Genomic DNA, 12,521 nt, shown 5'->3' with positions numbered 1-12,521 from the left:
TTCTTGAAAAAAGAGCTGTTTCTGTCAGAGCTCTCTCAGCCCCACCTACCTCAGAGGGTGTCTGTTGTGGGGAGGGGAAGGGAAAGGAGATTGCAAGCCGCTCTGAGACTCCTTCGGGTAGTGAAGGGCCATGGGGTATAAATCCCATCTCTTCTCTTCTTCCTCCACTTGCACCTGCTGGATGACCTTGGGCAAGCCATAGTTCTGATAAGAGCTGTTCTTGAAAAAAGAGCCGTTTCTGTCAAGAGCTCTCTCAGCCCCACCTGCCTCCCAGGGTGTCTGTTGTGGGGAGGGGAAGGGAAAGCAGTTTGTAAGCCGCTCTGGGACTCCTCTGGGTAGTGAAGGGCGGGGTATAAATCCAATCTCTTCTTCTTCTTGACTCAGAACTCTGAGCGTGAGATTGCTGTGGTCAATGTCAATAAATCAAAAGTAGGCTTGCAGCTCACAGAGCTAACGTTTTAAGCATGTTTTTATTTTAAGTTTAAAAAAAAAAATCTTTGTGTTTGTGTCCTTTATAAAGTTTACATCTCCGCTACCTGGCATTAGATTTCGTGACACAAGTGGCCCGGCCGGTGAGGTCTCATTTATGTCAGATCCTGCCCTCGTGACAAATGAGTTCACACCCCTGCTCTAGAACATTCCACAGCTACTTTGACATAAAACAGCTGTTAAATCCATGCCTACCTACGCAGCGATGGAGAAGTTAAAAGGGCAGGCGCACGAGCGAGTGGGAGAGGCCGCTGCCGTTTCCTCGTTTCCTCCCAATTTACACCCAACCTCGTCTGCAAGATTTAGGACATTATCCCGATCCAACGCGAGGCCTGACGCCGGAGAGCCTGGCCTCCAGTTATCCTTGAAGGGAAGGAGAAGCCCCGAATCCGTCCCAGAGCTGCCCCCCTCCCCTCAGGGCCTCCTTGCACACAGGAAAACTATGCAAGAAATGTGTCTGGTGCCCCCTGCGAGCCGGGGGTCAGGTGCCCCTCCCGGCAGCAAACATTAATTCTCTCCTGAGGACTGGAGAGGGTTCGGATGCCCACGGGGAGGGGGAGAAGACGGGATTTGCCTTTTGCAACCGGCGGAGCCTCTAATCTATGCTGAGGCACCATCTGGGAAGTGTGTGAAACAGTCTCCATTTAAAGACCACTGGCCTTCGAGGGGGCCCTGGGCGACAGATACAACACAGCAAGGAGGTGACCCCTCACTCCCCCCCCCCTTAGGCTGTCATGGGAAGGGAGAAATCTTCTCCATGTAACAAAGGGTGTAGGGGGGGCGATTTTGCCAGCTGCCGCCCCCCCAAAAGGGAATGTATTCCACATCTCACAAGCAATGCTCCCTCTAAGCTGTGGACTCTTGTGAGCAAAAATTCTACTTTGTGAGCTCCTGGCATTAGAGTTGTGAGCGAGTGATTTGCCTATGGCATAAATTAGTTTGCTCTGGAGCCATCCCTTCCTGAGCGAAGACAAAAATGTGTGAGCCGGAGGCTAAAAAACTGTGAGCTAGCTTACACTAAGCTCACACTAAGCTTACTTAGAGGAACCCTGCTCACAAGTTACAAGGGGACAGACACTGGAGACGCACAGAAATATGGCTTCCAAACAGCGAGACCTGGCCCAAGTTGCCAAAATCCGGGGGCTGTGCGGTTCCTACGCTTTAAGATAGGTCCAGTTGGGTCAGCTGTGTCGGTCTGAAGCAGCAGAACAAATTTTGAGTCCTACGGCACCTTTAAGACCAACAAAGGTTTATTCAAGGTATATTTAAGAGAGGGTCAGCAATGACTTTGTGTGGCCCATAGCCATGTACAATGGAGCCTCCATTCCCAGAGGAAGTCTACCTCTGGGTATCAACTGCCAGCAAAACGGCAGGAGCCTAGCATGTGTTCACGCATGCTCTGGCTGACCACAGTTGGAAGCAGAAATGCGCAGCCTGATCCAGCCAAAAGGAACTCTTGCCAGTTTTGTGCTTGGCAAAAAGCCATGGCGCTTGGCAGGGTTCAGAGTGAGACGGTGAATTTCGGAGGATGCCGCTTGGCACGTGGGAACCCAAGTTATCCGCATATATTTTGCAGGTCTCCTGAGGGTTGGGTACACCCAGTCTGGGCTGGGGAAGGAAGGGAGGAGATGTGTGAATAGTTTGAGAGGGTAGCTGTGTTGGTCTCCAGGAGAGTTAGAATCAAGTCCAGTAGCGCCTTCGCGACCAGCAAGATTTTGGGGGACATAAGATTTCAAGGGCCTAAGCCCCCATTGTTAGTTACCTTGCGGATCTAGCTGACAAACAGAACGTTGACTCTTGGAAGCTTACGCCCTGAAAAATCTGGTTTTCTCTAAGGTGTTACGAGTAAGAATCAGTTTCTCAGGCTGGGGAAAGATATTCCTGTTGTGACAGCCCACCTGCAATGCGTGATCATTTACCTCTGGAATGGAAATCTACTGTTTTGGGACATCAGTTCTTTGACAGCAAGTTTGGTGTTGTGGTTAGGATCGTGGACTCTAATCTGGGAGAACCGGGTTTGATTCCCCCACTCCTCCACATGTAGCTGCTGGTGTGACCTTGGGTCAGGTACAAGTTCTGTCAGAGCTGTTCTCTCAAGAGCAGTTCTCTGAAGAGCTCTCCCAGCCCCACCTGCCTCACAGGGTGTCTGTTCTGGGGAAAGGAGAAAGGAGATTGTAAGCCGCTCTGAGACACCGGACAGTGAAGGGCAGGGTAGTTTGGTGTAGTGGATAGGAGCGCGGACTCTAATCTGGGAGAATCCGGTTTGATTCCCCACTCCTCCACATGCAGCTGCTGGCGTGACCTTGGGTCAGTTACAAGTTCTTTCAGAGCTTTTCTCTCACGAGCAGTTCTTGGGGGAGTTCTCCCAGCCCCACCGACCTAGTCACAGGGTGTCTGTTGTGGGGAGGGGAAGGGAAAGGAGATTGTAAGCCGCTCTGAGACTCCTTTAGGTAGTGAAGGACGGGGTATAAATCCAATATCTTCTCTCTTCTTCTTTTACCTCACAGGGTCTCTGTTGAGGGGAGGGGAGGGGAGGGGAAGGGAAAGGAGTTTGTAAGCCGCTCTGAGACGCCTTCGGGTAGTGAAGGGCGGGGTATAAATCCAATCTCTTCTCTCTTCTTCTTTTACCTCACAGGGTGTCTGTTGTGGGGAGGGGAAGGGAAAGGCGTTTGTAAGCCGCTCTGAGACGCCTTCGGGTAGTGAAGGGCGGGGTATAAATCCAATCTCTTCTCTCTTCTTCTTTTACCTCACAGGGTGTCTGTTGTGGGGAGGGGAAGGGAAAGGCGTTTGTAAGCCGCTCTGAGACGCCTTCGGGTAGTGAAGGGCGGGGTATAAATCCAATCTCTTCTCTCTTCTTCTTTTACCTTACAGGGTGTCTGTTGTGGGGAGGGGAAGGGAAAGGAGTTTGTAAGCCGCTCTGAGACGCCTTCGGGTAGTGAAGGGCGGGGTATAAATCCAATCTCTTCTCTCTTCTTCTTTTACCTCACAGGGTGTCTGTTGTGGGGAGGGGAAGGGAAAGGCGTTTGTAAGCCGCTCTGAGACGCCTTCGGGTAGTGAAGGGCGGGGTATAAATCCAATCTCTTCTCTCTTCTTCTTTTACCTCACAGGGTGTCTGTTGTGGGGAGGGGAAGGGAAAGGAGTTTGTAAGCCGCTCTGAGACTCCTTTGGGTAGTGAAGGCCAGGGTATAAACCCAATCTCTTCTTCTCTTCTTCTTCTTCTCTGGAAATTCTGCCGCACAGGCTCGGCAGGCAGCGACATTAGCAGAGAAACAGTGACGGAAATGGCTGGAATCCTGCCTTTCCACAGTCACTAAAGACACAATCGGAGAGGCTTGCCGGTTTGATCAAACCTTTGCACCAAAATCGCTGGCACTCCTTGAGGGAGGAGGTCGACTGGAGAGTCAAACCAGATGCTGAGCAGTTGTTTACACGTGGGCAGGAGGAGGGCGAAGCAGAGAAAAGAGAGAGACCGAAAATAGTTGGCTTCAGCCACTCAAAGGGAGTCCTGTAATCATAAGCTATTGCTTTAAGTCCAGGCGCAATCAATAAGATGGATCTCGGGGTCAGGAACTGGAGCTGATTTCTCCCAAGGCGCCATTAGGGAGAAAAATTTAAAAAATAAAAAGACAATACTGTATACTGCCAAGGACAGCCCTCGGAAACGTATAGGAGAGGTTAGGTTTCCTCCGTGTGTGCGCACACAAATTCTGTCCATGGCTCGTCCTATACAAAGAAATGCCCAATTGTGTAAAATGCATACATTATGCAAATTAGGCAAATTTGCATGATCCTTTTTATGTAATCATGCAAACGCCCCCTACCCAGATTCACGCTGAAATCTTGAGGTCATGCTCAGTTCTGAGCGTTCCGCAGACATTTCTCACGCATTTTCGCTTCCATAAGGACTAGAAACTTGCTCTTTAAAAAAACTATGAAAGCCACAATGGCCATGTTCCACCCCCTCTGGGTTTTCTCTGCTTCCATGGAATTGCACACTTGAACATGTATGAAGCTTGTTGTTGTTCAGTCGCACAGTCGAGTCTGACTCTTCACAACCCCACGGACCACATCACGCCAGGCCCTCCTGTCTTCCACCGTTCTCCGGAGTTTGCTCAATTTCATGTTCGTTGCCTCGATAACACTGTCTAACCATCTCATCCTTTGCCGTCCCCGTCTTCTTTGTCTTTCCCAGCATCAGGGTCTTCTTCTCCAGTGAGTGCTCCCTTCTCATTGGGTGGCCAAAGTATTTGAGCTTCAGGTTCAGTCTCTGGCCTTCCAGGGAACAGTCAGGGTTGATTTCTTTTAGGAGTGACTGATCTCCTGGCAGTCCAAGGGACTCTCAAGAGTCTTCTCCAGCACCATCATTCGAAAGCATCTGTTCTTCTGCCCTCAGCATTTCCTTATGGCCCAACTCTCGCAGCTGTACATAATGTATAAGCTGCCCTATACTGAATCAGCCAAAGACAAAGGGGACCCTTACTGTATAAATATAGTCACAAACGATATCCACCAAGGGACGACCAACTACAATTCACAACTATGTGCAAAACTATACATTATATTCATTGAAATACAAAGAAGGGTTAGTGTTCACCACCCAATAGAGTATGTAAACATAGATCCAACAATTTGTTCATAACAGTTAAACATAGTTTAAACAAGAAACATATTCAAGACCAACAGTAGGCTCTTTTGTAATTCCATGCATAAGTAGTGTCCAGGATTCCACTGAAGCTTTTGAGGTGTGTCTATGTTATTTTGGAAATCAGATTCCGTCTTACCAGCCGCTGTTGAAGATCACTGAAATGCTTGATTTATACCTGGGAGAGGCATCCGGCTGTTATTTCTTTCCACAGCGAGAGTCTTCTACTGCAGTTACTTTATGTTTGGAGGTCTATGGACAGTGGACACTACTTATGTATGGAATTACAGAAGAGTTTACTGTTGGTTTTGTATATGCTCTTTTTGCAAACTATGTTTAATTGTTATGAGCAATCTGTTGGATCAATGCCTCTACACTCTATTGGGTGGTGACCACTAACCCTTCTTTGTATTTCAATGAATATAATATATAGTTTTGAACATGGTTGTGAATTGTAGGTGATCCATGAACCTATCCTCCATGAATCTAATGTTGGCTGCATTAGGATTTGGGAGACCCAGGTCCAAATCCCTGCTCTGCCATGGGAGCTCGCTGGGTGACCTTGGGCCGGTCACACACTCTCAGCCTGGCCTACCTCACAGGTTTGTCGTGAGGATAAAATGGAGATGACAATGATATAAACCGCTTTGGGTCCTCACTGGGGGGGGGGGAATCAAATAAATACCATCCCTCAAGTCCCTGTGATTCTGCAAGCAAGGTAGGCAGCGGGGACGTGTTTCTAAAGCCCCCACTGGGCCGCCAGTGGTCCGCATTTTGGCTTTGTGGGTCACTGGCCATGCAGACCACAAGCTTCTTCTTGGCCCCCGAAAGCCAACGTGGACGACGAACTGGCCAAAACAGCTCAGGCCGGAAGTTTGGCGAACCTCCGCAGCTGCCGGGCCAACGCTTCTCCCTCTGCCGTTTCCCCCCAAAAGGAAAATACATTATCGCTTGTATATTCTTGCAATCAATTATCAAACAACCCAACCTGGGACTGCTCTCTCTCTCTCTCTTTCTCTTTTCTTTATTAACAAAAAGAAAATCCTTTGGGGGCATTCTGTCCTTTTATTACTGTACGATAGGTTTCTCTAGCCCACGTGAAATTTTCGGGGGGCGGGGGTTGGGGAGAGCATGTAATCTAATTAAGAGGCTCCCGCTACAGTTTCATCGGACTCATTACTCGAAGATAAGAGATCCCTCATTACATAGACAAATATTTTTCCTAAGCGCCGTCGGCCGATACGTGTCTGAAGGCCACTTTGCAAACCGATTCTGCCTCTGGAACTAAGTGCGTCACGGCTTTTAGTCATGCCCACGAGAGCGGAAGAAACAGAGAGGCAGAGACGGTCCCTGCAGGGCTTATTTTCTGCCACCCGGTGCGTTTAAAGAGTATTCCGCATGTCTGCATGCACACAGAAATGGCTTTGCTCAGATTTGAGGGTTTGGGAATTGTCCACACGGAGAGATAATTCATAAGAAGCCCGCCTTCCACTGAAGGAAACCAGGAGGGCATCTAATCCCATGACCTTCCACACGGTCTTCTCACAATCCCAGGGTTGGTTTTTTTGTTTCTGTTTTTTGGAAGCGTATCGGGGCTCTTAGCTGGAAATTGTGCGATCGGGGTGGCATGATCCAAGGAAACTGACTTTGCTCCTTAGAAGAAGAAGAGAAGAAGAGATTGGATTTATGCCCCCCGCCCTTCACTACCCAAAGGAGTCTCTGAGCGGCTTACAATCTCCTTTCCCTTCCCCTCCCCACAACAGACACCCTGTGAGGTAGGTGGGGCTGAGAGAGCTCTCTTGAGGACTGCTCTTGAGAGAACAGCTCTGAGACAACTTGTAACTGACCCAAGGTCACACCAGCGGCTGCATACGGAGGAGTGGGGAATCAAACCTGGATCTCCCAGGCTAACCACTACAGAAAACTGGCTCTCAGTGCAGCACAAATGAAATAAGATAAAATAAATGAATGGTGTTTTATTTGTGGATCGATGTTCTGCTGATACTTCATTGTTTTATTTCTTGTACACACACACACACAAGCATACAGAGAACAGTTAATATACTTAATACTTAGACATCGTGTTAAGGGCTTCTATAAAACTGATGATTTATATAGCTCGATCTCTGCTATGACTAACCATGCTGTTCAAAGTCATTTCCACGGAAACTAAAGCCCACCAACCAGTAATTTTCACCCTGAGCTTATCCCTCCCTGCTATTTCCGCAACACAAATATCACTACTTTCTACCATGAAAACACGGTTATTTGCCACCCCACCCCACCCCCGGAAAAAGAAAGCCACTCCACGGCAAAGCCGGCGGCAAGGGCACCATTATCTCCAAGGGCAGGGAGAGCAGAGTCCATTTGCGCTCCGCAGGGAACCAAAACAAGACACCAGAGAAAACACGAACCTGCTCTGGAAAACAACCTGACGGGGGGAACCGATGCTGGCGCTCTCTCCCTGCACTTCGGCCTCCAGCACAGATCGAAGTAGAGATGCATTTCCAGTTGGGTCGGATCGACTTGATCCAACCCTGGAACCTTTCTGAGTGTCAGACTCTCTGTGCATTTTGCAGTTTACAGCTCGCCTGCCATTGAGAGAGGAGACTCCCCCCCTCTCTTTGAAGTGTGGGGAGGCTTGTCACCTTCGGGATGCCAAATGTCCTGGCTTCTCAAATCTCCGTGCTCTTGGTTCCTTGGTTAGTTCCAGCAGGCAAAATGCGGGGGGTGGGGTGATTGGGTCCTGAACTTTAGTGCCTTTACTTGACTTCCCTATATCTGTAGCCTTCGCACGCTCAGCCTCAGTTCGAACAATAGATGTGTTTCGGTTGGTATCTATCCAGGGGTCGTTTCGTAGAAAAAGAGGTAGGGGAACTCATTAGCATAACTTATTAGCATATGCCACACCCCCTGACATCACCGGAAGTGTGTCAAAAGGCCACACCCCCTGACATCACCAGAAGGGAAGCCCCGCGAAGGCCCTCCCTGGCCCCAGGCAGGCAGGGGTGGGGAGAGGCAGGGAGGAAGCAACTTACCCTCCCTCTTCTCCTGCCTCCTCCTGGCTGAATGAGGGCCGGAAGCGGGGCGGCCGGAAGTAGGGGGTGGGGCTTCGTCATGTGCCCCGCCCTCCCGTACCTCACCCGGGGGAACTGCGATCCCCCCCGAAATGACCTCTGTATCTATCAACTGTCTCAATAAAGTTAGCTTTCTACGAACTGGCTGGTGCTGAGAACTGATTTAACCAGGAACCTGACACTGAGCTTCTTTCAGGCAAGGCAGGATAGAAACGAGTCGGAATGACCTTACCTTTAGATCCAGCTGTAGCCCCAAGCAAACAGGCTGTCCGTCGCCTCTTTTATAAAGACTAAACTGAAGTTCCAAGATACTTCCCTGGATCCGTGGCCAACCAGAGCTCTCCCTACCCTTCTATGGGACATTCTGCCTCCCAGATCGTATCCGCGCCTCCCCAAAATCCACATGGCACCCTCTTACCTGTTGTTATTCTTCAACTTGATGTGATCCGTCGGTTCCAAAATCTGCCCGTTCTTCAGCCACGTTATCTGCGGCGGAGGCTCGCCCTGGGCCAAGCAGGTAAAGATGGCTGTGGTCCCCACGGGCCTGGAAATAGACTGAGGGTGCTGGACAAATTCTGCGGGGGCTGAAAAGAGCAGGTGCAGGAATGTCAGGTGGGCGCCACTGTTTGCAACTCTCTGACAGAGTGCATGCAACGACAAACTGAAAACAATCCGTTTTCTCCTGTTAGACTTATAACTGACGACCAGGGGCAGGCGGTGCTCTGCAAACAAACTGACCTCTTCAAAGATGGCCAAGGGGTTTGTGGGAGTGGCAGACCCCCCTGTGTGGAGAACTGTGGGTGCCAAACCAGCTCCCGTTTCCTTGGGTACCTGCATTCCTATGTCATGGATTACCCAATACAGAATTTAATTTCATTTCTCTGTGAGACACACTTCAACAAACTGGGTCTGGGCACATTTTGACAGAAGAAAAGAAGAAGAAGAAGAAGAAGAAGAAGAAGAAGAAGAAGAAGAAGAAGAAGAAGAAGAAGAAGAAGAAGAAGAAGAAGAAGAGGAAGAGGAAGAGGAAGAGGAGGAAGAGGAAGAGGAAGAAGAGGAAGAGGAGGAAGAGGAAGAGGAGGAGGAGGAGGAGGAGGTTTTTATACCCTGGTATTCACTACCCAAAGGAGTCTCAGAGTGGCTTCCAATTTCCTTCCCTTCCTCTCTCCACAACAGACACCCTGTGACATAGGTGGGACCGAGAGAGCTCTGGTAGAACAGTGACTGACCCAAGGTCACCCAGCTGGTTTCCTGTGGAGGAGGAGTGGGGAATCAAACCCCGTTCTCCAGATTAGAGTCCACCGCTCCTAACCACTACACCACGCTGGCTCTTGTTACGTTAAAGTGTTGCGTCTGAATGCAGCCATAATGCTGAGAGGTAAAGCATTTTATTTATTGACCTCACTTAACGCCCCATCTCTCTCCCAAAGCCGCATTCTCTTCTCATGCATTTTATCCTCACAGCAACCCTATGAGGTAGAGCTAAACCAGGGGTCCCCAACGTCGTCTCTGTGGGTGGCCAAGGGACTTGCTGACACCTCTCTTGGTGACCACCAAGTGTATTTAGAAAGTACTGGTCAGGTACAGATGGGTTCTCCTCGGCCGCTGGAGTTCTGACTGGCTGTGGAGATTTTTTTTAAATGCTGCTGTGGTAGAAGCTGCCACCACAGTACAAGGATCTTCACTATGTGACTGAACGTAAGCTGCATATGTAAGGAAGTATTTCAAAATTGAAATACTTTGAAAAGGCACTCTATTAAAAACAGCTTCTGCCTGAAATGCTGAAGAACTACTGTCAGAGATAGGCGTCACCTCACTCCCTGCCATTTTGTGATTGGCTCCGCCCTCCTGCAGCAGCCATTTCGTAGTGGGCCCCAGCACCCGTTGTCAAAATTCCAAAGGTGCCCATAGACTCAAAGAGAGAGCCCCCAGAGAGGAGGAGGAGGAGGAGGAGATTGGGTTTATATCCCGCCCTTCAGTACCCAAGGTAGTCTCAGAGCGGCTTACAAACTCCTTTCCCTCCCCCTCCCCACAACAGGCACCCTTGTGAGGTAGGCAGGGCTGAGAGAACTCTGACAGAAACGGCTCTTTTTCAAGAACAGCGGTGCCAGAACTATGGCTTGCCCAAGGTCATCCAGCCAGGTGCAAGTGGAGGAGTGGGGAATCAAACCCGGTTCTCCCAGATTAGAGTCCGCGCACTTCACCACGATACCAAACTGCGGTCAGGGGCTCAGAACCAACTGACCCTCCCGGGTCTTAAGGAGGCTAGGCTGTCGATCACCAGGACCAGGGCCTTCTCGGTGGCGGCTCCATCCTGGTGGAATGAGCTTCCGAAGGAGATCAGGGCCCTGTGGGACCACCTACAGTTCCGCAGGGCCTGTAAAATGGAGCTCTTCTACCAGGCTTTTGGGAGCCACCTCCACCACCAATAACAAACAACGGACAGCTCCACTGTGTGACTGAAAGGGCCCTGGATCCTGGAAACGGTTATCCACAGCCTAAAGGACATCAAGCACTGTAAGAACAATCAAAACGAACACTTCAGGCTGACTGTGAGTTAAGAATACTGAATTATGGCTGCCTGTCAGGACTCACAGCCAAACAACGGAGCACACACTTCCCAGAAAGGTTTTGCTTTATTGTCAGTACTATGGTTGCAATAACATGGTCACTGTTAGGAATGGCAAGCATGGGACAAGCATCACCCTTATAAATAAAAGCCGAATGGTGGTGGCACTTCTCTAGAACATTCCACATGCTCCATAATCAGTTCGCTCTCTGATCTGTCATTCAGAGGGTCTCCCTATCCACTGGCTGCTTTGCCTGAGTCCTGCCTCCAACATTCTAAGCAGTTTGCTGTTCCTCTCCCCCCCATAGCCAGTCAGAACACAGAGGTTATTTGCATATGCAGCCTCATTGGCCTTTGCCTCGGAACACAAAGGTCGTTTGCATATGCGACTTGATTGGCTTTTGCCTCGAACATTCTAAACAGTTTGCTGTTCTGAGAACCATTGTTGCCAATCTCCAGGTGAGGGCTGGAGATCACTCAAAATTACAACTGTTCTTTAGGTAGCAGAGATCAGTTCCTCTGGAGAAAATGGTGGACTCAGTGTCATTATACCCTGCTGAGGTCACCACAGCAAATTGACACTGAGTGTCCAAGGCCGGGGCACCCGCCCAGAGCCTCTTTCTAGAGGTCGTTGTATTTATTTCCACAACGGGCCTTTTTCCTAGTACAGTAATATAGATGATTCAAGAGGTCCCCCCCACACACACCTGTGGGCCAATCGGCCCTTTCCCGTGTGCGGGAAATCAACCGATCTAAAGCTGAGAAACCAAACTAGTCTCACAGTTAATTGAAGTGGAGACACTATACAGGCATGAAGACAAGGTCAGAGATAACAAGGGGAGAAGTGAGAAGGAAGGAATGTGGCACCAACTTGTACACAGGTCAGGCAGGCAAACTTTAGGCTAATAAACAATATGGCAGCGTACCTGACACTGCCACCATCAAACAAACGACAACAATCACTAGCACTTTATTATGGGTTTAGAATTGTTTTAATCGTCATTAATGTTTTAATGTAACCTATCTGTTTTTATGTAAGCCGCCCTAAGCCAGCTCAGGCTGGGAGGGCGGGGTAGAAAAATTGGAAAATAAATAAATAAATAAATAAATAATAAAAAGGTTGGGGACTCCCAGGCTAGGCTGAGAATGTGGGACTGTCCCAAGGTCAGCTTCCATGGTAGAGGGAGGAATTTGATGTTAGGTCTTGTGGATCATAGTCCGCTATACAACACTGGTTCTATCATTCGGCCACTCTAAGGCTGGGATAGCCACAAGAAAGACATCCTACCAGTCCCCCCACCCCACAAAAGTGTTTTCTCCCTCTTGTTGAGCCAGTTTGGTATAGTCGTGAAGTGCGTGGACTCTAATCTGGGAGAACCGGGTTTGATTCCCCCACTCCTCCACTTGCACCTGGCTGGATGACCTTGGGCAAGCCATAGTTCTGTCAGAGCTGTCCTTGAAAAAGAGCAGTTTCTGTCAGAGTTCTCTCAGCCCCACGTACTTCACAGATGGTCTGTTGTGAGGAGGGGAAGGGAAAGGAGTTTGTAAGCCGCTCTGAGACTCCTTTGGGTAGTGAAGGGCGGGGTATAAATCCAATCTTCTTCTATAAGCTGCGCTGTATTTCATACAAATTCAGCTGCTGTTGTGGACGAGGCCCTAAATCCATTCTTGACCAAATGGACTTTGAGTACAAGGTCGAAGCTACAGAATTTATTCTATGCGTGAACAAGAGGGTTGGACTCTT

At 49.3% G+C, this 12,521-nt stretch overlaps 1 protein-coding gene across 1 annotated transcript in view; it reads right to left on the bottom strand.

The window, feature by feature from the left end:
- Positions 1-12,521, bottom strand: part of IGDCC3 (immunoglobulin superfamily, DCC subclass, member 3) — a 176,516-nt gene that overhangs the window by 20,717 nt on the left and 143,278 nt on the right. Inside the window, exon 9 of the mRNA XM_015427137.1 lies at positions 8,627-8,792. Coding sequence (XP_015282623.1) covers positions 8,627-8,792 — 166 coding nt within the window. The remainder of the gene's footprint in view (positions 1-8,626; positions 8,793-12,521) is intronic.

Source organism: Gekko japonicus, unplaced genomic scaffold (assembly GCF_001447785.1).
Source record: "Gekko japonicus isolate JY-2015 unplaced genomic scaffold, Gekko_japonicus_V1.1 scaffold639, whole genome shotgun sequence".
In the NCBI taxonomy this organism is placed as follows: Eukaryota; Metazoa; Chordata; class Lepidosauria; order Squamata; family Gekkonidae; genus Gekko; species Gekko japonicus.
This window is presented reverse-complemented; position numbering and strand designations above follow the sequence as displayed.